General features: G+C 46.4%; 1 protein-coding gene across 1 annotated transcript in view; it reads right to left on the bottom strand.

Annotated features, from left to right (window-relative positions):
- LOC138511076 (trichohyalin-like) overlaps positions 1-25,950 on the bottom strand; it is a 3,831,204-nt gene that overhangs the window by 296,353 nt on the left and 3,508,901 nt on the right. The window contains exon 33 of the mRNA XM_069626576.1: positions 25,599-25,660. Coding sequence (XP_069482677.1) covers positions 25,599-25,660 — 62 coding nt within the window. The remainder of the gene's footprint in view (positions 1-25,598; positions 25,661-25,950) is intronic.

Below are 25,950 nucleotides of genomic sequence, written 5' to 3' on the forward strand. Positions count from 1 at the left end.
TCAGTGTAACCATAGTATGTAAACTACACTGTAAACTACAGCTGTCCCGGGAGGATAGCTCAGCGGCAGTGTGCGCGTCTTGGAAGCAAGACGACACGAAGCAACAACAGGTTCGATCCCCGGGTACGCGCTTAGAAACCTCTGGGTGTTTAAGCGCGTTATAAATATGTAACTAAGACAAAAAAAGAAACACAATTGCACAACTAAGAAAAACAAACAATTCTTGTAACAGCGCCTCGGTGCCTGCGGGCTGTGTGAGCGCTTTATAAATGTAAAAAATAATAACACTCGTATTTAACATATCAGGAGTAATGTGCGTCACTGGACACATTGTACAGACTGTGATATCATGTGCAGAGGCAAGGAAACCTGCCATAATGTGCTATTGTATTCATGCAGACAATTGGAACCACCTGTGCAGGTGGTTTACCACTGTTGATTAACAGAGATATAGTTGAGTCAAACCGGAGGGAGCATCACAGACCCGTGATATACTGCAGAATATTCGTAACTGGCTGTAAAATCAGAGTATAATGACAGAATTCCCCATTTTGAGCAGCTATGGGTTGTGAACTCAGTGGAACGGGGGAGGAGGAACCTAGACCGGAGGAGGTAAGAACTGCTCATTAAGGCCATGATTGAATGTGTCAAGCCTATGAATCCACCTGCATTCGTGGTCCAAAAGGTGGCGTGAGATGTTGGGTCCCGCTGTGACTTTTTCAAGCACATACCATAACAAGTAATTCAGTGTATGTCGGGCCTGTGGTGTAGAGAGATTCTTACACCTAATCCTCAATCAGTGTTCTCAAATTCTAATGTTAATGCTGCGCATCGTCTGACCCACATAGCGGAGTCCGCAGGGGCATTCAATGCAATAAACAACCTGAGTCGGGCCCGGCTCCAGCAGGGGGGACCGGAGGGCCAGGTTCCTCCAAGGTCATCCACTGGCCCCCCTAGAAAGGAGGCAGTGCAAGTGGGACCTGCGGGAGTGGAGGCATTGGGGGTGTGTGGGGGGAGGGAGGAAGGCATTTCACTCTAAACATGCAGCAATGCAGACAGATTAGCATTCTAATGGGCTGCACTGAAGGAGGCCTGGCCAGGATTTGTTTGCTTGTCCAGGACAATGATCTATGCCCTATAGCCGTGAAAGCAAAAATTACCAGGGAGAAGAAGCGCCATTCCCACCTCCAAGTGAGGTAGCACTTACTCGAGAAGGCTGCATACAACTATTTTCTCAAGCCTAAAGTCGCAACGTTGGTTTCTGTAATTTAAAGTATGTTTATTTTATTGTGGGAAAATTGCATTTTTTCACATCATGCTTAATAAAATGGTTAACTATGTCAAACAATAAATGGCAGGTGATATTGATTGCACACAGATTTCTGCAAAATATATTCTGCTACATTAACTACTTGAGTATAAGCGAAGAAATAAGGTTGGTTGTACCAAAAATGTAATTCTGAAGGGGAGAGCAGTATAGTGAAAAAGTGATGGATGCAAAGCTTTGAATTCAAAATTACTGCTATCATTTCTTTGCACAACATTTCATGTTATAATTCTTTAGTATGTCCTGCCATTACAAAAGGGGGCAAGCCATTAGCAAATGACTCTTCATCCTATCACCAAAAGGTGCAGATTAGTCTCAGTTGTTAGGCCATGTACCCTCTGCACTGGAACACAAGCAACCAGACAGTTTTTGGCCTTGTGGTCTAGCAGTCTGACAGTTTAGGTAGGGTTGCTCACATTAATGGCATGGCCAAGGCTGATTCGCAGACAATGTTATGGAAGGCTGACAAGAGCAATGCCGGTGGTTATGATTGATTCAGAGACAAACATACATCCTTTTTTAGTTTTGCCTACTAGGTGTAAGTCTGAACTCTTGCAGTGGAACACAGATAGGATGGAGATAGGATGTGAGGAGAAGCACACATGCTATGGGCGTGTTTGGTCGTTTACACACCCAATGAATAGCAATGGCTATGTGAATGCCTATGGCATTACTAAGATAGTGCAGCGGGTTGAGCGATCGCTGCTGCGATCTGAGCGTGATCTGCAGGTCGCAGGTTCGAATCCCGGCAAGGCTAACTCAGCCTTTCATCCTTCAGAGGTTGATAAACGAGTAGCAATTTCAGTTGGGTAACATTGTATGTAAATATGTGCTCTGTAAAGCGCTTTGGATTAAGGCGCTATGTAAATAACACATCATTATGATTACTACCAACTACCTGCCCCTCACTGCCAAAACGTACCCTTTGGGAATTCTCTGTGCAAGTTCTATCACAAACTGACACCAATCTTCGTGCTGTACAGGACCTGCCAGTGTTATATCTAAGCATTCTTTTTGAGTGTTCAATTACTTATTTGCCTCTGTAAATGAGCTCCTGTTGTGATAAAAAATCTCTTATGTGTGTCTTCAGCCAGTTGATTTTATAAGCAACTAGCAAATGGTGCCTGTACTTCGCACGGGTTCTGTAGACAGACATGATAACACTGTCATCAATTGTTGACAATCGCGGAGCAGATGGGGAGGGAAGCAGCATAATGGGACCTTCTGTGTGCTCTCCCGACGTGTCGCCTCACCATGGCGTGGTGCAATATGTTGCAGTGTATTGTGGTGTAGATATTTAGGAAACTTAGAGTCCTAGGGCCTTGAAACGTGGGTTTTGAGCCAGAACAAAATCTTGTTCCTGGCCTCGAGACGGTTAAAATTTGCATTGTCCGGTCCTTCTATGACCACATTGATGTTTTGCACGTTGCAGCGAGTATTTCTCGGAAACGGTGCATGCTCGGGCCTGGAAACGTGGTTGACCTCGAACTTCTGTTCCTCGCGTCTAGACACTTGAAATTAGCACTGCCTAGTCCTTCTACGACCACCTTGATGTTTTGCTGCTTCCAGCCAAACGTCTCATGTGTTGAGAGGCTTAAATCCAGAGAATGGAGTGGGGTGTCCACATGTAATGTAGCCAGTGACACCCAGAGAGTCCTAACAGGTAACTATGCAAAATATGGTGCAGATTGGCTCAACGGTTTGGTGATTGTATGAGGAACAAACAAAAAACAAACTGATTTTCCATTTTATATATATGTATAGATATCTGTGTCAATGCCTCTGTCCCTTGCACTGGAGTCCTGTCTAAAACAAGTATTTGCAAAGCCAACAGTTTTGGCTCGCGTATAGGAATTAGACAGACATTTTCCAGGCAATGGCTTCATATGCCGAGGTGCTCACAAAGTTTCCTAGCTGTACTTAACATCTATTCCAGCATAGAACAATGGATGGATACAAACTAGATGTGCCTAAATTGAAAGAAGACCGAGTGGACGGTCTTCGGTTCCCAGCAGGCCAGAAACTCCCTCTCCCCAGAATATAATTTGTTTCTGATAGAAAACACACAGATCCTCTGGGACACACAGGTCCTCGACAAAGTCAAAACACTAGGCATGATGATGGAAGCATCATTAAGAGCCGAAGCACAGTCGCAACATATAAAAAAAAATGTAGTTATTACCTCAGACTCCTTGGTAATGCCCTGATGGTAGGGGCAAACAACAAATGTCTCATACAGAATGATGCAGTCAGAATCATTAAGCGCATACATAAATTTGACCATATCAGCAACTCCAGGAAAGAGCTGTACTGGCTTAAAGTTGAGAACAGAATTCAAATTCAATTCAAAGTTCTCACCATAGCACATCGTTGTATCCGTGGGAAGGCACCAGGATACTTGAAATCTAAAATACACACATACATACCTACCTGCACTTTAAGATCAGCAGATCAAAATAAGGTTGTGTTAGCAAAGTATAAACGTATGATAGGTCTAGGTAAGTCCTTCCCTGATCGTTACAGCAGGTCTCTGGAATAACCTGCCCATTAATATAAGGAAAGAAGCAAATTATCTAAGTTTGTGCAAGCTGTTGAAGACTCATATTTTTAATTATTGGTCCTCTTAAAACCATCCAACCATCCATCCTCTCCTTTTCTACCTTTTCTACCCGTCTCATCAATTTTCGTATGTACCATGTGTCCATGTATCTGCGCCCGAGACTTGCGAGTTACTGGCGCATTAGAAATGATTAGAAATAGAAATAGAAATAGTAGAAGAAAAGTGAAGATCAAAGGCAATATTTGCCAGTGTTTTATTCTTTACTTTTCCAATACTTGGTGAAGACACTTAAAATTGCATGGACGGGCCCTTTTTGCAAAAAACTTCAAACACAAGTGGTCCCCTCTGTACAATTTAAGGTTAAAAACAAAAAGACTCCTTACTGTTTTTCATCAACACATTTCCGCAATGATGCATACATTGTCAGGTTTGTTTATCATGTGACTTTTTAAAGTAATCTGTATAAAATCGAGTATTATTTTAGGTACTGCAAACCAAACTTCAACACATATTTGTACCAACTTGAGCTTGGAAGATGCATGGTCAAGTATCAAAATTTCAGGATACGCTAAAATTCTGGCTTTACTACTTAACCAAAGTGTGTGATCCTGGGCAAATCATTTAATCACACTGTGCCTTACCTGCCAACATTAGGTGCCTCTATAAGTGATTCAGTTCACAGTATAAGCTATTTAAGAAAAGTCTCACTTATGGTTTAAGAGATGGGCAGCACATGTGTCAGGACCTGCCAAGAACACACACATCTTTCTTTGAAAATATCAGGCCACATTGATTGAACAAAATTGGTAAATTCAATAGCAAATCAAAGTAAACACATCAAACAAAAAGCCCTAATGGACGATTGCATATAATAATCAGTAAGTAAACAGTATGTAGCAGACAATGACGTATAGGGAAGTGACAGGGGAGCAAGGGCCCCTAATCCCAGATAAAAAAGCCCCACCGGGAGCGATACCAGGAAGACAGAAACCACTAAACCTGCACCATCAGCCTCTTGACCCCACGTCTCCCACCCTGGCTCTCTTCCCTGCATGCTAGCACTCTCTCTGAGTTAAAATGTTTTGCAAAAATGCAACAAAAAAAGAAATTGTGCTTCAAAGTTTAATTTTGTAAGAAACACAATGTCCTATTCCTTGCTTCAGTATACTGTAGGGCGGTGGTTGTCTTTTACAACAAGGTGGTGGACATTTTCAAACACTTGGATGCTTTGTGTGGTTTCACTAAGATAGGAATCAGTTATTGTGCTGATCGGTTTTAAGAAAAATTCCACAAATTTGCATAAGGGTTCCAGTATGGAGCCACACCCAGAGACTATGGGCCTTCCTGGTGGGTTAATGGTATCCTTATGTATTTTGTGTAAGGCGTACAGGCACAGGGTCCTCCCTTGGGATGTTGTCAGGTAGGACGCCTCTTTATCCGTGATCCAGCCTCGTTCAGATGCAAAGTACACAATTTCCACAATCTCATATTGCATTTCTTTGGTGGGGTCTTTCTTTAGGGGTCTGTAGCTTTATCTGTCATCTAGTAAAAGTAGAACCATGCTTTTGTACTGATTTGTGGTCATGATGACAATTCCTCCCCTTTTTATACTTAGTCTTGTCTGCATTTAAACATTCTTCTTATTAAATCTTTCCTTTATACTTTGCCTTGACTGCATTCAAACAAACTTTGCTTTTGTATATTTTCTGCATTAGCAATCTTGTGCCATTCAATCACTTGTTGGCGTGCTTGTCGGAACGTCCTGGGGTCCCCAGCTGTTTTGGGCAGACAAACCAGTTTCTTCTAGCGTCACTGATGCTGCTTGCATTTCTGCAGTATGGCTTCTCCACCCGCCTTCCAGTTTGGAGTGTGCGGACGCTTCTCCAACATCCAGAGTAGCTCTACAGTCACACGCCAGCTTTCCCTGTTGGCCCGGGGTGAAGACTGCTGTCCTGTGGTGCGGCCCGACCTCCAGGAACATCTGCACTGCTCCTGGCGTCTCCAGGGCCCACCTTGCTTGCACTTGGAGTCTTTCTGTGTCCCGGCAGCCTTCTTTGCTTCACCAGCTCTCTTGGTGTGCCTAGTACTCAGGAGCCTTGGCGTGGCGGGCAATGTCTCCTTTTGCACTGCTCAATCCACCTCCCTGCTCCACAGTGCGTCGCCATTCTTAAATGTCCCGCTCATTGCAGGATTGGAAAAACAGCTAGTCTGCATGTTGTACTTCGAGCTCCTGTCACTTTCCACAAACTGCCTTGTCCTCTTCCTCGTCTCAGTACGTGAGTGGTTATGGGAGTTGAAGTCCATAACTTTCTTTGGTGTTTTAACTCTTGGATGTTTTTTCTCACAAATTTCACAAAAAGGCACTCCAAGAAAAAAAGGTGTTATGTGTGAGTTGTGGGTGTTTGGGGGAAAGGTGGGGCCTGACTAGAATGACAGTAGGCCATTAAGAACTCAGGTATCAGAGGGTTTCCCTCATGGGGAAGATGGGAACACTGTGACTCCTCCAATTAAGTCATGACATCTCCCCGTTATTTGTCTCCGCCCTCATGTCTCCATTGGATTGATCACAGAGTCTTGGCACAGAGTTTCTCCACTGAACAATGCCTTGGTAGGTGAGTAGTTTCTCCCGGGGCCAATGGGTAGACAGGTTCACCAAGCGTTCTCTTATTGCAACTCTAGGTTCTTCTTAAATAGGTTCCATATTGTCTCTCTGAAGTAGGGCTGCATGGTTACGTTTTAGTGCACCTCCAATTTTTAGGGTCATGAACATACAACCAGTCAAGCCTGTCTTACTATACTCCTTGCTGCCTTGTGCCTATGGGCTATTTGCTAGACTTTGACTCTAGCCATCAAGCTTGCTGTCATGAAGCCTCATGTTCATTCACATCACACTTCTTCCAGACAACAGACATGCTGGTATTGCCTTTGCCTCTGTCTGACACTCTCCTTATGCCTCCAAGGGACTTCAAACAGCCTCCCTCTCCCTCTTCCTGCTTTCTCTCCTCTGCTCCAGCTTCCCTTCTTTACTCCTAACGTTCTTGCCTTCCACTCTTCTGGTGTTTTTTTCCATTCCCATGACTTCACCTTCACCAACCAATTCTGCCTCGTCCTTTTTTCCTGGCTATTCAATTCCTCGAAACTATTATGCTTCCTTTCTATTCCTGGCTACTCATCTCCTCAAACAGCTCTTGCTTTTCACAAAGTTCCACGTCTCTTTTACAATATTCTCAGCTGGGTACAAGAGCCCTTTTCGCTCTACACAGTATGGATCTGTCCTGCTTTTGCCTTCTAGGGGAATTGTTTGAAAGCAGACACAGTTAGGATGGCTGCCAGGTAAGCAGCTCACTTTTGGCTGTCCGAAATCTGGCCAAGTATCCCTTCTTAATCTTCTCAGGAGATTGCCATCCAACTCCCCCAAAACATCCTATGCTGAGAGAGCCGTCTTTACAATACCACAGATGAATCACTAACTTTATCACAGGCCTGGAAAACAGTGTGCTTAGGTTCTAGAATGAGGGAAAGATATTTCACTCATGTCATAACCCATGTGTCTTGGCAAAGATTTCCATTTTTAGTCAAGGCTCCGGTTTTGTCTGTTCTGGTCATTTGGGTTTACAGGTAATGTGGTGGCAGGGCTCATTTCTGTAGTCTGGATAGAGCTTGAATGGGGCTTAAGGTACAATGGTAGTGTAGTGATGAGACACCCAGGTTGTGTCTGGATTAGGACATGGTCTGGGTACAGGGTGTTGGGTGCTGCAGGGTGGATGAGTTCATAGTGCCGGAAGCAAAATTTCAGGATCATGCAGGGTTTCCCTACTTTTTGTGGGCTGGCGATAAAAATGGAGGGAGGGGTGCTGCATTTTCCTGGCAGCAAGGGTCAGATTAGCATGGGAACTCACAAGCAATCAACCAGATGGGGGCAGTTGTGTGGCCTTTGAATGTATAGGGCAGTGCTCCTAACAAAAAATAAATTCAAGTTAATAAATCTGATTGAGTGTATAAAGAAAGATGTGCAAACTAGAAATTGTGATATTGGCTCCATACGGTACTCTACGTCCAGGTTATAGGATCTCCTCAGCAAGTTTGGTATTCTTTAGTTTATTTGGTGCATTATCATGTGTAGAGGACATGGTTATGGTCAGAAACATTATCCGGTTCTTGTTGTCATTATCAAGTTCATTTTGAGGAAGTGGGTCCTTACCTTTATGGTGGCGTGGACTTTATATATGGGTAGTGGATCAGCCAGATGGAGAAAGGACTCACTGTAATATTCTTTCTATGGATTTTTTTCCGACACATTTCTCATCAGATCGATATCCTCATCCAGCTTTGCTGCTCTGAAAACTTTTCGTCAGGGGGCGTAATGGACCTCGACTCACCTGTCGATCGTTGATCCGTATTGCTCGGTGTTAAATTGTCAGGTCCGGACGAGACGTTGGGCATCTTATATATACTGTGTCACTACACCCCGTACCTCAGTTCCCACCTTTTGTTCCCCGAGCTCGGCTGCTGCAGAGCAAAATAGCAAGAGAAGAAGGCCAAATAGCAAATAGAAGGTAAAAAACAAGGATGCCAAAGGAATATGCAGACTTAGTAGGAGAACTTTCCCACTATCATATTTAATTATTATTTATTTTTTTTAAACAAAGTCTGAGACAGACATGCGACTTGTTAGACCAAAAACGATCACTCCAGGACCATCATAAAGTGTCCCCTCTCCCGAAACAGGCATGCACCACTACAAACACTTTCTGAGCGGGGATGGATGGGAGGGGTGGTGAGGACTCTACGGGAGAAGTCTCCATAGAAAGAACATTACGGTGAGTAATTTCTCCTTCAATGGATTGCCTTTCTCCCGCTGATTCCTCATCAGATAGACTCCCAAAGAAGTGGAACAATGGAGGCTGGCAGGAAGCTCACAGCAAATGGTGTTGTAACACTGCCCTAACAAAGCGCGCGTCAGCCCCACGGGCGACGTCTAGGCTATAGTGCCTTGAAAAAGTATGGAGTGAGGACCAAGTTGCCGTCCAGCAGATGATCCTAACTGGGACCCCCCTTTGCAAGGCTGTAGATGCGGGGACCCCTCTGGTAGAGTGGGCTCTTATGCCAGGAGGCAGTGCCTTGCCTGTGGGTTGCATAAAATGATACCATTGGAAAGTGTCTGCTTGGAGAGAGCTAGACCTTTTCTGGCTAAGGAATAGGCTGCAAATAACTGATGTGTCTTCCTATATTCTGCCGTCCTTGACACATAAAAAGGTAAGGCCCTTTTGTGGTCCATTCGCTGGAAGTGCTCCTCTTCATTAGAGGGGTGCAGAGGTGGGTAGAATACAGGCAAATCTATAGCCAGTGAAAGGTGAAATTCTGACACCACCTTTGGAAGAAACCTCTGCCTTACCTTAAGCAAGACCTTTTTGTGAAAAAAACGTAGAAATGGGGGTTTCCATGAAAGGGCCTGCAACTCGCTGAGCCGTCTGGTGGAAGTAGTGGCAACCAACAAGGCTGTCTTCAGAGTATACAGTCGCAAAGAACAAAAGTGCAATGGCTCAAAGGAAGCCACCATCAAGCAAGTGAGAACAAGATGTAAATCCCAATCTGGGACAACAAAGAACCAGCGGAAATGTATTCACAAGGCATTTCAGGAATTGGGCCATAACCGGGATCGTAAAAAGGGAACCTTGATCCGGAGATCATTTGAACACAAAGCCACCAAATATCCTTTGACCGTGGTGACCGGAAGGCCTGCAGAGGCTAGTAACAGAAGTAACTCAGTCACTGTAGTGGTAAGGCAAACGATAGGATCAATCTTGCGTTCCCTGCAGCATTCCTAAAATCTTCTCCACTTGCACGCTTATGGTCTGCGTGCAGACAGGAAAACCTCAAGCACCTCCTCATAGAGGTCCCAGTCATCATATCTAATCCTCTCAAGAGCCATGCATGTAGGTTGAGGGACTCCAGGTTCGGGTGGAGCACCCAACCGTCTGACTGGATTAGGAGATCCAGGTGACGATGCAACCGTAGAGGTGGGCCAATGGTCAGATCCATAGGGTCTGAGTACCAGCTTTCTCCACGCCCAATCCGGTTCGATCAATATCATGGTTGCTCGAAACCTTCTCAACCAACTGGACAGGAGGGAAGGGGTAGTGGAGAGGGAAGGTCCAATCCACTAGAAACGCATCCCCTAGAGCACCCCTCACTGGGAATTCCCTCAAGTAAAACTGCCTGCGCTTCCTGTTGGACTCCATGGCAAACAGATCCACTGCTGGCGTACTCCAGAGAGAGAAGACCTAATCTAGGACTTCCTGGCACACTTCCCACTCATGCAGATGAACCTAAGGCTCGGTACTAGGTCCTTTTCTATTCTCTCTTTATGCCTCCCTTCCCGCTCCCGTCATCTCTTCCTTTGGCATTTCCCACCACTTCTACGCTGATGACACCCAGCTCTTTCTCTCCTCTTCTTTCACTCCTGACCTTCATCACTCCCTATCTTCCTGCCTTACAACTATTAAAAACTGGATGTCATCCCAATTTCTCTCCCTTAACACAGACAAAACGGAAGTCCTCTTCTTTCCTTCTAACACTCTTTCCCCCACCCCTCCTCCTTCTATCCACTTTCCCCCTTCCTATCTCCCCATCTCTACCTATGCTCGCAATCTTGGTATCCACGTCAATTCCTCCCTTTCCATCTCCCACCACATTCCTCTCACCTCTCGTTCCTGTCGTCACCATCTCAACAACATCTGCAAGATCCAATCCTCCCTCACCTTCCACACTTCTAAACGCTTAATCTCCTCCCTCATCTTCTCTCGTCTCTTCTACTGTTCTTCTCTATACTTTGGACTCCCTGCCTCTCATCTGACCCTCCTCAAATCCATATACCACTCCTCCATCCATACTGTCTGCCTCCTTGGCCCTCGAAACTCTATTTCCTCTTCACTCTCTCAACTTGGCTGGCTTCCCTTGCCCTGGCTGCTGGAGAGTTTCGAGGGACAGATGAACCCGTTGGCCAGGTATTGGTCAAGATAGGCCTTCAGGTGCTGGTTTTCTGGTTATGTGAGTACATAAATCCACCCACAAGGCATTTATGCGCTGGGTATCAGGTCGATTTGGCAATCGTATGGTCTGTGCGGTGGCAGAGTATTAGCCTGTTGTTTCTGAAAGACATCTTGAAAGTCCTGGTATTCACTTGGTAGGGTGCCGATTGCCACAGTCGCAAGCATGGAGGTTCTGGTGTCTATTGGTTGTTTCTCTTGGTGATAACATGTGTGGGTGCAAGTCTCGGGAAAGGCCAATTCTTTTGCTCACCAATCGATTTGAGGATTGTGAGCTACCAACCATGGCATTCCCAAAATCAACCGGAACTGTGGTGCCTTAATGAGGTCGAAAGCAATAGATTCTTGGTGTCCATCCTGGCACAGAAGGGGTAAAGCTGCAGTGCAATGGGATACTGGACCAGAAGCTATTTCCGTGCCGTCGACAGTGGTAACAGTGTCGGTGGTTGATTTCGGGCGTAACGGAAGCCTCATCTTTGCCGCAAGATCCTGGTCAATGTAATTCCCAACGGCTCCACTGTCAATGTACGCTCTTACTGCGTGCATCCGAGATGGTTGTTGGTGATTGATCAAGACCACAGATAGTGCAAAATGGGAGGTCTGTGGTTTACTTTCTTCGCTCGACAAGTGGACCCCTACACTTGCAGGGCTGGGGAGTTTTCCGATTCCATGATGGTATCTTCCTTGTCTGTGGCCCCTACCGTCCTCCTCTGTGACTTCTCTGGGAACTCTTTAAGGAAATGACCTGACCTTCCACAGTACAGACATAACTGCTGCAGTCTCCTTTTATCCCTTTCCGCTTTACTCAAGCGGGATCTGACCCCCCTGATTTGCATTGGTTCTCCTAAACCTTCCGTTGTGCGGGCAATATTGTCCTTTGAACGCACATACATGGGGCGAGGGTCCGGTCTGGTTCGATCTGCTCTTCGGTGCTGCAACCTATGATCCAGTTGAACAACAAGGTAAATGAATTTTCTGAGCAGTCTTTCAGGGGGTTCACTACTTGTGCGAGAACATCCTTGAGCTCCCCCCCGCAACCCCTGATGAAATAACGTGGTTCTCTTCTCCACTGGCCATTCTGCTTCAACTACGAGTCTATTGAACGTAGCTATGTATGTTAATAGGTCTTGATTCCCTTGGCGTAGAGACAGAAGTTCGTTGTCTAATGCCTGCCCATGAGTACGACAGGTGAACAGCTTTTCCATCTCCTGCTGAAAGCCCCTGAAGTCATGCAGCAAAGGATCGTCTTGGGCCACAAAGGGTACAGACCAGTCCGCGGCGCTATCACTCAGGTAGGATAGCACAAAAGCGACCCATGATTGGTCATTCGGAAAGGCCCCTGGTCTACAAAGGAAGTGCAGGTGGCACTGGTTCATGAACGTTGCAAACCTCTTGGGATCCCCCATAAATCGTTCGGGTGGGGCCAATGAAACTGCCCCAGGAAGGGTTATCTGAACGGGATTGGCTGATGGTGCTGGCATCGAGGGCATGCTTCCTGGCAATGGTGCATGCCCTGCTTATGACTGGAGAAGTTGCTGGCTTAAATCATCAGTGCGTTCTTTGGCTACTATCAGCTCTCTCCTCAGGGTGTTGGTCTCCTGCCTGGCTGCATGTTCTTCGGAACGTAGCTGCCCCAACATGTGGGCTAACTGGTCGGTTTCTGACGTTTCCATGACGCCCAAGTGGATTTTGATGTGAGGCTTTGTGTTCTGTAACGCTCACCTGGTATCCACTGGGACGTCACTCAGCCTGTTCTGACCTCTTACGACCTCAAACCCTTCCCTGGAGTCTACTCGAGTGGAGACTGGGCCTGAAACACAGGGTTGGTAGAGTTGAACTCCCTATTGTCTCTGTGTGCTTGAACCCCTTCTTCCCCGGGGTCCAACCCTTCCCTTTGATCCACAGTTCACCTTGTTTTCTTGGAAAGTGTGCTCTCCGTCCTGCTTTCAGCGCAGGGGCACATTGGTTGATGCGGGCTCGTTGCTGCCTAGTTACTTCACTGGCAAGAGTCTGACAGGTAAGTATAATGAGTCTTTTGAACAGTTCTCTAACTTCGTTCCTTTCCTTCCTTAGATGATGGCCGGTGTCCGGGGATGGCGACGTGCTGCTGAGATGAGTAGCGCTGAAGGTGAGTGAGAGCGCGATGCGCGAGTAAGCGCGGTATGCGGCACCTCTAGATGTTTCCACGCTAACCTGGAGTGTCTTTTCCCTCTTGCAGATGGATGAGAAGTTCCGGAGACAGAGTTCCCCCAGAGCGGCTGGGATTCAGGAAAGCGCTTGAAGCTCGTACAGTCTTTAAAAATAAGCGAAGATTTGCTGAATGCTTACTAATGCCTTTTTTCTGTTCTTTTCCCTTTTCCTTAGGAAGCGGCGTGCCGGGATGGGAATGACACCGCCGAAGATGACCGCAGAACAGAAGAAGCGATGAATGATGGGCAGAAGCGCCGCAAGGTAAGGCTGTTCCTAACGGTGTTCTTGTTCTTGCAGGAGCTGAGCGCAGAAGAAAGATGCTGGCCTACTGGAGCCAGATCCGAACACAGTGAGTGTCACGCTGCAGGTGCAGAAAACACAAAGCATGTTTCTCAGCCTGGGTGTGGCTTAAATAGTCTCTGGGTATCCCAGGTGTCTCTCGGCTGAACCACACCCAAATGACTAGACTGCACATGCAGTTCTGGGAACCACAATATGTGGGGGCATCCATCTTGTCCACATCAAAGCACTACAAGTCCAATCCCCAATGTTATCCTATGGGAGTGAGTGAGTCTGGTGCCAAAAGCGCCAAGTCTGACTCCAAGTGGGTCTTTGGAGGGATGGAGAGGCCCTTGAGGGCCATGTAGGCGATTGTGGCCTGGCTGGAGCCTGATATCTTGGAGGGCTGGGGACATGAGGGGCCGGAATCATGACACTAACCAAGTTAGCTGGAGGCCCTGTGCAAATGGTTTCCCAGTTACCAGCTCTCATCCAGTGTAATGACATGACTGTAAGTGTGCAAAATAACGTGCCTGGGAGGGTCCTGCTGGGTAATGACCTTAAAACTCGTGGAGTTGTGTCTAGTACCCCCAGGCGCCCCAGCAGAAGGAAGCAGGAGCTCACTAGGTCTGCAAGGGAGAGAACCTTGAGAGGCTCTCCTGGGGACATGATAGAGGAAACTATCACCCCAAGTCCACAGGACTTACTTACTGCTATTACAGGTCTGAAAGAGACAAAGGGGAAACCCAAGTCTGTCAGCAAGAAACCAGCAAGCACTCCTGTGCCCAGAAGGACATCTCCAAGACTGTCCAAAGTCACCTCTGTGACTCCTCCACCAGCTGAGGCTGAGTGTGAGGTTCAACCCTGTATGGTTCAGCTAGATACTGAGGAATCAAATCTAGAAGGAGATCTTACTCTGGTAGGAGATCTTGACCCTGTTGACCATCCTGAGCTGCAGTCTTTACTGGCAGAAGGGGGACCCAAAAGGGCAGATTTCAGCAGAGGACAAAGAGAGTGTCCAACCCTGGAGGGTCTTCGCCTACAGGCAGCTTCTCAGATCAATGGGACTGAGCCTGTGAAGTATAGGTTACACTGGGAGGATGGCGTCTTCTACAGTGAACCAACTGAGTCAACCCCTGGAGACTGCAAGAGACTTGTAGTACCTCTAGTGAACTGACTCCAGTTTCTGCAGTTAGCCCATGAGGTACCTTTGGCTGGTCACTTAAGTTTTAGGAAGACCAAGGAAAGGCTCTCTCTTTACTTTTACTGGCCTAAAATGGGTTCAGAAGTAGACAAATTTTGCAGAAGCTGCCACACTTGCCAAACATCTGGCAAGAGTGGAGCCAAGAATGTGGCACCCTTAGTGCCTCTCCCAGTGGTGGGAGTTCCTTTTGTGAGGGTTGGGATTGACATTGTTGGTCCTCTCGACCCTCCCATATCTTTAGGCAACAGGTGTATCCTGGTTGTAGTGGACCATGCCACTAGATTTCCTGAAGCCATACCTATGAGGACTGTTACGGCTCCGGCTGTGGCTAAGGCCCTACTTGGTATTTTAACCAAAGTAGGTTTTCATAAGGAGGTGACATCTGACAGAGGATCACATTTTATGTCCCACTACATGCAAGCCATGTGTAAAACCTGTGGAGTCACCTACAAGTTCTCAACTACCTACCATCCCCAAACGAATGGGTTGGTAGAGAGATTTAACAGAACTATGAAAAGCATGATAGGTCCTTTAGAAGAACCCCTTAGAAGAAAGTGGGACCTTCTACTGCCATGCCTTCTATTTGCATATATAGAAGTCCCTCAGGAGGGAGTAGGATTCAGTCCCTTCAAACTTCTCTATGGCCATCCAGTCAGAGGTCCATTGGCCCTGATTAAGGAGGGGTTGGAGAGTGCTCCTTCCCCCATGTCAGTCAGAGAGGGACTATGTGATAGGTCTCCAGAGGAGAATGTCACACATGATGGCAGAAGCAAGTGCTAACTTGAAGTCTGTTCAATCTCTGGTCAAGCATTGGCATGACCAGAATGCTAACATGGTTGAGTTCACTCAAGACCAGCTTGTTCTTGTTATGGTCCCAACAAGGCTGAGGGCCTTGCAGGACAAATGGATAGGACCCTTCAAAGTTGTGGGTACATTTGGAGAGGTGAACTATCTGGTGGACTTAGGCAATCCTAAGGAGGCTCCCAGAGTCTTTCACACCAAACGTTTAAAGGCGTATGTCTCTAGACCTGACATAGGAGCTTTGCTCCTAGCTCCAGCTCAGGAGGAGGAGGAGAGTGAACCTCTGCCTGACCTCCTCAGAGGCTTACCTTTAGATGAGTAAGTGGAAGGAGTTAATCTTTCTTACAGCCTCACATCTGACCAGCAGGATGGGTGCAAGTTACTGTTAAATCAGTTTGCCTCCCTGTTCTCACTTTCACCAGGCTTGACCCCTTTGGGCCAGCATGACATACTCACTGGTGACTGTTTGCCTGTTAAAAGCAGGGGGTACAGAATGTCAGACAATGTAAGATCCCACATAAGGAATGAGGTCAACAAGATGCTTGATCTCGGGGTTATAGAGGCCTCTACTAGCCCATGGTCTAGCCCAGTTGTGCTTGTACCAAAGTCAGGATCCAAAGAGTTGAGATTCTGTGTGGACTATAGAGCTCTAAAGGCAGTCACAAAGACTGATGGCCATCCATTGCCTAGGACAGATGAACTGGTGGACAAACTTGGTGCAGCCAAGTACCTCAGCACATTTGACCTAACGTCAGGGTATTGGCAAATAGCCCTGACAGACCATGCCAAGGATAAAACGGCATTCTCCACCCCAGCTGGCCTCTACCAATTCAAGGTAATGCCTTTTGGACTAAAGAATGCACCTGCTACATTTCAGAGGATGGTGAATCAAGTTCTGAATGGGATGGAGGACTTCTGCATGGCATACTTGGATGACATTGCAGTGTTCAGCCCTACATGGAAAGAACATATTGAACACGTAGGATATGTATTGCAGGCTCTGGAACAGGCCCATCTGACCATAAAGGCAAGTAAATGTCAAATTGGTCAGAGTACAGTGGTCTACCTTGGACATGAGGTAGGAGGAGGTGAAATAAGGCCATTGCCTAGAAAAGTACAAGCTGTACAAAACTGGGCCACCCCTACTACTTAAACCCAAGTGAGAGCCTTCTTAGGTCTCACTGGGTATTCAGGAACTTCATAGAGAACTATGGGACCATAGCTTCTCCCTTGAATGTCATTTCCTCTCCCAAATTCCCTGAAAAGGTCAGGAGGAATGAGGAGTGCAATCAACCTTTGAAGGTCTAAAGAAAGCCCATTGTCAAGCTCCAGTCCTAAGAGCTCCTGACTATCACCAACCCTTCATTGTACAAACTGATGCTTCTGATGTAGGTACAGGTGCAGTCCTTAGTCAACTGGATGAGAAAGGTAGGGAACACCCCATTTGTTTCATCAGCAAGAAGTTAAAGGATCCTGAGACAAGGTGGGCAACAATAGAACAAGAATGTTGTGCTATTGTGTGGTCACTGAAGAGGATTATACCTTACTTTTATGGGTCTACCTTCACCCTTCAGACTGACCACCAACCCTTGAGATGGCTGATGCAAATGAAAGGGGAAAACCCAAAGTTACTCAGATGGTCAATCTGCCTACAAGGATTTGTTTTTTCCATTGAGCACAGAGCAGGAAGTCACCACCAAAATGCTGATGGTCTCTCTAGGATGTTTTTAACCGACAAGAGGAATGAGGCCCATCCAGGAGTGGATTAAATCCTCCTGTCCCTTAGTCTGGGGGGGCGAGTATTAGGGAGAATTCTCATTTATGGCTAATTTCCCTCACCTAGCGAGTCCCCCAGCAGCTTTGCTGGACTTCTGGAGTTTATTATTTTCACTTGGTAAGAGTGTGACCTTTTCCCCCACTCTTACCCATGTTTTGCCATTTGTCTTTTTCTTGTCTTTGTGATTGTGGGCTCTGGAGTACACCACTTCAGTAGCCCCCTTCTTTTGTGTGTTACACAGCACCTTCAGTGCAGTGACACAGGGTTGGCTTTTAGACTTCCCACCAACTCCATTTCTGGGGCTGCCTACAGTCCCCCAGAAAAGGGTAAAGTTACCATTAACTTTACTTAGTCAATTTACCACAGATCCAGTACACCCCATCTTCCATGGAGTACTGGAAAGGGTTACTTCGTATCCCTTTTTATCTCTAACTCCTAGAGCATTGTTTCACTCTTTTAAAATGTAGACTTGGCTGGTGGCAGTGGTATCTACCATAACTTTTCTACCGTGATTATATTAGATAAACGTGGTATTGTTTTAGGCTATTATATTACCCTCGAACTTCAACCCGCTTGACCAAATACTTTTTCTTTTGGCTCCGGTCAGGTTTATTCGCCATTCCTTTTTGTTAAAGTCCTTCTTATGTTTTACTTTGCACGGCAAACCAGGTTTGCCTCCTTTGTTCACCGTCTTTTGCGGGCTTCTACTCAGAAGCCCTCTTCCAGGCGCCTGGGTGTCTAGGTGGGCTGAATGTGAGGGAGGGGTGTAGTCACCCCCTGCACAGGGTAGCCTAGGAAACCCAAGTCGCACTTTGCCATGATTGGCTAAGGTGGTTGTCCGGGTCGGACAACCCCCCTGCTGCGTGATTGACAGCCAGGCTGTGTGAATGGGGGATTTTCACATAAAAGGCAGGTCTCTTGGGCTAGAAGTCAGAGAGTTGCCACTGGAACTACAAGGAACCAAAGAGAAGCGGAGAAGAAGACTGCTGCTGCAACTACCCCGTCCCGGGTGAGCCCTGCTGCAGTCCTGAGCTATCTACCCTTCGACGACCAGAGAAGATCCAGTCCGGAGTCTTCATCCCTTGAGCTGCGTGGGGATAACCAGCTCATCTTCCACAGCCAGAGGATCCTCTTCTTGGTCGAAATCGCTGCACACTGCTGTAGTGGTCCGGATAGCCATCTGAAGAGCATCTCCTGTTTTTAAGGAGCGCACCTTTTATTCACCGTCGCTGCTGCCGGCTTCATCCCTGTATGGTGCAGACCCCTCCAGACGGCCTCCTTCATATTGAAGCTCCAGGAACCGTGGGTCTGCAGGAAACCAACAGGAACAACTGCCAGGGCACTAGCTTCTCCATTGAATAAGGTACTGTGTTCTGCTTGAGGAATTAGGGTGAATCCCTTTTCTTCATCTCCAAGGCTTGCCCTTGTCTTCCCTCCTTCTTATAACTTTTGCTTCCTCTGTTGACAATATCTAAGTACTCCTGGCAACGTTGAATCTCGCACTATCCGACTTTGTGATCCTCGACAACAGGAACGCGGTTCCACTTGACACTGGCTCTGACCTATTGACTCTTGAATTTCTGTCTATGAGTGTTCTCTGATTCTGTCTGCCTTGACAAAAGTATTGCCTGTGATTTTTGCCCCCAACTCTCTCTGATTAACCCAGGTGCTAAGTGTGTTTTGCCCCTGTAACAATTCTTGCCGCGGATACACATTTCATTAGTAAGACCGAACTGTTAAAAAGTGATCGCAAATGTATTCCCGGTTACGTCTGTTGTTTCATAACACTGGTCTGTTAAAACACACTGTACTTACCTTGAGGTAGAGTGCAGGTCTGGACTGGGAACTAAAAGAGGCCCTGGAAATAATTACTGGGGACCAAAAGAGGCCCTGGAAATAAAGTTCAAAGTGGCCCTGTATGACACATTTTCAGCAAGCCCAATGCTTTTCCTATGAGAACATTTGGAAATACCACAGAAAAGAGGCCCAGGGTGCAGAGGCCCACTGGGAAATCTCCAGAGTTCCATAAAGGCCAGTCCACCCCTGGTAGAGTGTACCAAAGTGAATTGGTTGGTTGTAGTATATTTTACGTGTGGTTTCAAATTAATAGAAGTGTTGTGTTTATAACAAATGGTTTAAAATTAAATGTACTTATATTTTTCTACCTGAAACCTTGAGTCAGAGTTTGCTTGAGTCACAGTAATTGTGGTCCCTTAGTGCAATCTCTGCTACTTCTCATATACTCTTGAGATAAACCTGGCTGCTCTGCTACTGCTACCACTTTAACATAGTAGTACAGGCTTGTACCAAAGGTAAAACTTGTATTAGCACCTGTAGTCTTAATTGTGTGTAGTGGTCCCCAAGGGCACTGCACAGGATTCTGCCTAACAGCTGCCCTGTTATCGCGCCTTGAAACACCTGTGTATAGGCGCGTTACAAATACCATATCATATCATATCATATCATTAGAAACCATAGGCGCCTGAATAACTAGTCCCTCAGCCGGAAAGGTGAGCGGACAAAAAGGACGGGTCCCCTCTTGCCGGCCTGTACTTGGTAGCCAAAGAGGAGTTGACCGGGGGATTAGAGCAGGGCTGTTGCCACAAGGAGGTGACTATAGCCGGATTCAGTGGCATGTGCCTCTCCATAGTGGGACCTTTGCTCAGAATATCAGTTACTTCATAGCCCGAGCCTGGTACCAACAAAGCATTCAGCCCCAGTGTCCTGACCTCTCTGGCCACCAGCGATCTGAATTTGGCACGGGCATGAGTGTATGGCTGAGTCTGTTGCAGCTCAAGATCCGGGGATGTATCTAGCCCACTAACATCATGCAGCCCCCGTGCCAAAGCCAGGAGGTCTGCCTGGTCATCAAAATAATCTACTCCACCAGCCCCTGAATATTATTGGTTGACATCGCCCTGATCGTCCTCGCCATCGGTGCTGTAAATCTGCACCATGGAACTAAACAAATCAGACCGGGAAAGCTGGACGAAGGATCGATCACCGATATTTGAAGTTGAGGGCCTGTCCTTCGACGACGAAGGGATGGTTGTCAGCACCGGACGAACTTTGGGCACCAAGGTCGTGTCGAGAAGGATTGAGCTCTGAGGTTCACAGGAAGGTCCTACCTTTAAAGGCTTAATTGCTTTCTTCAGCGCCAAGCATGAAGGCTGTCCTGATGCCAATGGCATCAGTATTGGTGCCTGCATAGGGTCGGGATCAATAAGCACCGCTGAGGCCACCAGGGCCTGCTGTTTCGGGGGGGCACCCACACCTACAGCCACCTTTTCAAACATTGCAAGCATATGGGACTTAAAGTCTTCCTACTCTTGACGAGTTGTCGCCCCACCAACGACTTACCTCATTCTGATGAGGAGCCGGAGTTGCGTCAATGTCAGTGACACCTCTTCTTTTTATGAGAGGACGATGAAAAAGAGTGGCTCCGCGAGTGAGATTGATTCTTTATCTTGCTCTGATGTCTACTCTCCTTTTCTGGTATAGAACCCTCTGGTTTGGCCTCTGAGGACCGAACGGTCGACCGTGCAGGTGATTTTCGACGGTGGTCGGCCCACTGCAAGCTTGGCTGCCCTCTCCTGAAGAAACTTCATGTTCATTTTCCTGCACAATGCACACCCCTCGGTGTTGTGACATGTGCCGAGGCACCAGACAAAAATGTTGTTTGGGTCGGTCACCGACATCTTGGAGCCGCAGTCAGTGCAGGACTTGAACCCTGACATCTGAGGCGCGTGCATCTCTTGAACAAGAAAAACACAAGGTTTGACTATAAATCGTCAAATACAGTCGAGGACTTGATGAGTAAATCGCTACGTTCCTCAAGAGCAGTGTGCCGAAAAAAGGAACTGAGGTACGGGGTGTAGTGATGCAGTATATATATGATGCCCGACATCACGTCCGGAGCCGATGATCGAGCACTGAGCAAGACGGATCGACGATCGGCGGCTGAGTCAAAGTCCACTACGCTCCCTGTCAAAATGTTTTCCAAGCGGCAGAGCTGGATAAGGATATCTAACTGATGAGGAATCTGCTGGAGAAAGGCAATCCATTGAAGGGGATATGTATTGAGATGGACATCAGGTAGGTGATTCCATTTCAACCCTACAAAGGACCAGGTAAGAAATGTACATTCAATACATCTCTACCACTACCATCCTCTACCATACCTTTGATTTTCTGTTCCCGGTCCGCTTCCCCCATTTATGCTTGTTACTGAAATCTTGGTGACTGGTCAACTCTCATGCTGGACTTCCTTTGCATCTTATACTCATGGTGGCCCTGAATCATGCTGTTCCCATCTTCATCTTGTATCCTGGCTTGCAACATTGTGTGTTACTACTGACTTCTGCAATTGTATTTGCTCTCCCCTCTTGCTTATCCACTCTTTTTGACTGCTTACTCTGTGTTCTCTCCTCCACTCCCTTTCTCCCTTTTCCTATCTCCTCCCCTCCTGCCCTTACTTTCTTCTATGCACTTACTCTATCAGAATTGTCCCTGGACTTAGTATGATAGCAACCTCGTCTGTCTCCGCCTCCCCTCTCCCCTTAATGTATTCCCTCCCCCCCAGCACTATCTGAAATGTTGTCAGGCCTAGTACGATAGTCGCTTGTTTTGTTCCTCCCCTCCCTTTCTGCACCCCTCTCCCTCAATTTTTATTTTTCTCCGGCTCTACCAGAAATGTTGTCAGGCCTAGCACGATAGTTAATTTCACATCCTTACTGTTCATGGCCTGCAAGAATGTCATTGTATTTTCCTTTGTTCCCTACCTTGCCTTGAAGCGCTCTGAAACATATTGTGTGTAGGCGCTATATAAATAAATTATCATATCATATCATATCTCACCCACCCATTCTGCTATTTTGTCCCTTTCTGGTGAAAGGGACAGTCTGCTCCAGCTGCTTATAAGGGTTGCGAAATGTGCAGCGCAATAGTCTTTGGAGATGTGAAGAGTTAGGAAGGTCCTGCAAGGAAGGGGTCTCTCGGTGGAGGAATTTGTGCAGATTGGATGTAGTAAATTAAGAGCCGAGAGAAAATGCTTGGTGGGTTCACCCACCTCAGGTGGGGCATTGAGGGAGAGGTGCTCTGACATTCTTGGGCAGGTAGCTGGGGTGTGTGAAAAAGACTTGTTTCTCTGCAGGGACATCTAGTAGGGTGACCCAAGAGGCCAGGCGCTTCTTGAGCTGGTGGATGATGGACCCAGGGTGGGGTTTGGAGGGTGCCTTGATAACCCTCACTTAGACTCCGTCACAGAGCAAAGGACAGTCCTGTGAGGAATATTTGCATATCCCCTTACTCAATTAAAGAGTCTGAAGCTCCCACTAGCCAGAACCAAAGTCCCAGAGAGAAAATACATTCAAACGGCCTCAACAAGATTCAGCTTCACAACAAAGATGAAACACACAAGGTCAAAGTTTCCTAGGGGGCCAAGATAAAGCAGAACCCAACTCAAAATCCTAGAGAGGTTTTCAGTGCAAAGCACATATTCGTGAGTGATAGAGGTGTATCAACACATATATTGTCTACTCACAGCATTTTCAGTTACAGATGATACAAAACGGTCAATTTCAAAGTGATACAGAATTTCTTTTGCAAACTCAGACTTCAGACTCACTTTAAAACGATTTACCAGATTCACTCATGCATGGTGAACAGTCTGACTCTGGCAGTTTCACCTAACCATAGGAGTGGGAAAGTTAATTCCAAACATGGCCCGTAGGCCACATAAAGGCTTTTTTCGAGCCCCTAAAAGCCAGATCTGGCTCATGTGAGCCAACAAGAGGCAGCCTATTGCAGACCCATATAAATTCCGGGCCCCTGGTACAAGCCCTCACAAGGAGCCCAGGCCAGCGGGAGGACATACAGCCCTATCAAATCACATAGGCATATTCAATTAGATTGAGTGCTTAGAGAAGCAGCAGTTTTAAGCAGAAAAGGAAAAGGGAAGGTATTAGGAAGTTGGAGAGAAGAGGGAGCTTGGAGAGATGATGAAGATGATAAAATCATAAGGAGTTGAGTGGAAAAAGTGAGGATGAGGAAGGTGATTAACAAAGGATGTTGGAGAAGTGAAAGATCAGGAGAAGGCGTGCTAGACTCAAAAAGAGGTGGTAGAATTGAAACATCAGGACGAGTTTGGTGAAAATCTTAAGGAGGTGGTAGGATTGAGACAAGAGAAGAAGGTTGGTGAAAGTCAAAAGCAGGTAGTAGGAGTGATACAACCCTTAAGTGTCAAGGACTAGTAGGCTCGTCCTTTTTGCATAGACTTGCAATATAGCCTGGCACTTAAATTAGGGGGGTTGGTGAGGGTCAGAAGGAGGTGGCAAAACAAAAACATTAGAGGAAGTTATAGGAGAAGGTCTGGGGGTGGACAAGACTAGAGAAGATAAGGAGCAAGTAACAGGAGAGTAGAAGGAAACAGCAAAAGAACAGCAGGCAGATAGTGAATTGAATGTATGCCTTTGTGCACCTTTGCATCTTTGTAATCCTGTTACAGACTGGTTGTAGAAACGGTGTCTACTGTAACACTCTATGGGCCTCATTACACGGAATGCAGTAAGGGTTTACCGTTACCGGTAAGGGTACCGGTACTGGTAAACACTCACCGCCTTACTACGAGGTCTCTTTGCGGGACCCTACCTCAACGACTGGTTTTACCAGCCGTTAAGGAACGGGCCCGCAAAGGGACCTTGGAGGCAATTACTGTACTGCAATTTGCGGTACCGTAATTGCCGCCTTCCCCATTGCCATTGAGCCCTATGGCCCATGGCGGACTAGGTACGGTACCGGCGGCAACCATGGCGCTAATAGTGGCATGGTTACCGCCTACCGTGTAATGAAGCCCTATATGTCTGGCAGGGGGAGGGCTCACTAAAGTCTTTCTTACATCAACCCAGAGTGCACCCATGCATCTCTGTGAAACCAGTGACTTCCTGAAAAATGTCCGAGTAAGGTAAATCCCAAATCTCCCAGTTAGAGACTTGGGCTGAAAGAATATTTTGGAGGGCCACAGCAAATAAAGGATAACCAAACTATAAATGAATCAAGAATAATCAACGGACACACCAAAAGAGTCACTTGAAGGCTTTGGTGAGGGGATCTTCATTTCAACTGGTTGAGAGATATGTATAAACATGAGGCAGCAAAGCCACTGGTAATTGGTGTATAATTAAGAAATATGTCAAGTTGCATAATATACATTATTGTTATGCTATTCAATCAAAAAGGCTACATTTTCATTATCCATAGAGTAAAACTGAATAGTGGTAGGTCTGGGTGATTGGATAATATCACTTTTTTTAGATAGCACATCATTTCTGATTCATCGATCTTTTAAGGGATCACGTAATCAGTATTATTGACCACTTTTAATCATACTCATTTTTTTAACCTCATGGAGCATCTCCAGTGGTGAGCAAGGTTTTACAAAATAAAATAAAAATGCACAGTGCATGAGTGAATGTCCCGAGGAGAAGGGAACGCAAAATTATCTGCAGTCAGCTTTGCACAAAAGCTGACACAAAATTAAATGCAGTCAGCCTTGACAAAAGCCTACCTCATTTCATTATGTGAGCATTGCTATGACCCAGCAGTTAGCCACACACTGCAGAGCAGGGCCGAATTGGGTGCCTGCAGGCAGAAATGTGAACACACTAACCGAAGTCCACAGGTAGGGCCCACCACCAGCTTTTAAGCAATCAGTCAAGGCAGTGGAAATTCTCTGCAAGAGAGACCCTCCGCTCGGCATTAAAAGGGCTACGAAAGGAAAGAGAGGCAGAGAAGAGTCCTTAATGTCTTTGCTCGGCTCTTGTTTGGCTCTTGATTTTCAGAGGGCCTAAAGGTGAGCCTGAGGCAGGCATTTGGCTCGAGCCAGGCCCAAGCCCCCATTGGCTCATCCTGCTCTAGTCTGGGTCTTCAAGCTTGAGTGGTCTCGACTCTATGCTGTCACCAAGAGCTTTCTGTGTTATGTTACACCTCAGCCAAACAAATTTGTGCACCTCTAGGTTTAAGAACTATGCTAACCTCAAATGTAAACTACCATACCCAACCAGAGAACCACCTGTCGCCACAAATTGGCTCCAAGTAAGTAATGATAGTTCCAAGATAAATCTATGAAGTCACATGATGCACAGTTTTACCATATAATAAGAAAGATAGTACCAATTAGGTATGAATTTGGGTCACACACTGTAGACAGTGGTGAGTTGCGGATAATTATCAACAAAGGCCTGTGCCATGAAACACCCGCTCCCATTAGTCAGCTACATTATCCATACCTAGACGTTAAAGTGGACTCAGGGGCAGAAACAATTGTGTTGCCCTTTGTAGCACATAGTTAAACAATGACTGACTCAATCTTGTACATGTGCGAAGATCAGAACAATAATGAATGTATTACATACGCCAATTCTTTTTCCATTGCCTCAAACTCTGCCATATCCTCGGCCTCCTGCTGACTCTGAGTCTTAAATGGAAAGAAACACATTAAAGAAGCAGCTTAGTTTGTGATCAGTAACATGCTATATCAAGTACATTTCTAGGCTGAACTTCGTAGCTCATTAAATCTTAAAGACAATCCTGTGTTAGTGACAAACACGAGGAATAAGGCTTAGCATTTAATTTACAAAGAGTTACTTACCTGTAATATAAGAGTTTTCAATGCAATCTTCTCTGTAGCGCACCAATATACTTGGTAACCTTCCACAGCAGTTGTACTTTTCTAGCAAAAACAGAACATCTCATTGGCGGACAGGG

The sequence above is a fragment of the Ambystoma mexicanum genome, chromosome 6p (genome assembly GCF_040938575.1).
Source record: "Ambystoma mexicanum isolate Mex_15411 chromosome 6p, UKY_AmexF1_1, whole genome shotgun sequence".
Classification (NCBI taxonomy): domain Eukaryota; kingdom Metazoa; phylum Chordata; class Amphibia; order Caudata; family Ambystomatidae; genus Ambystoma; species Ambystoma mexicanum.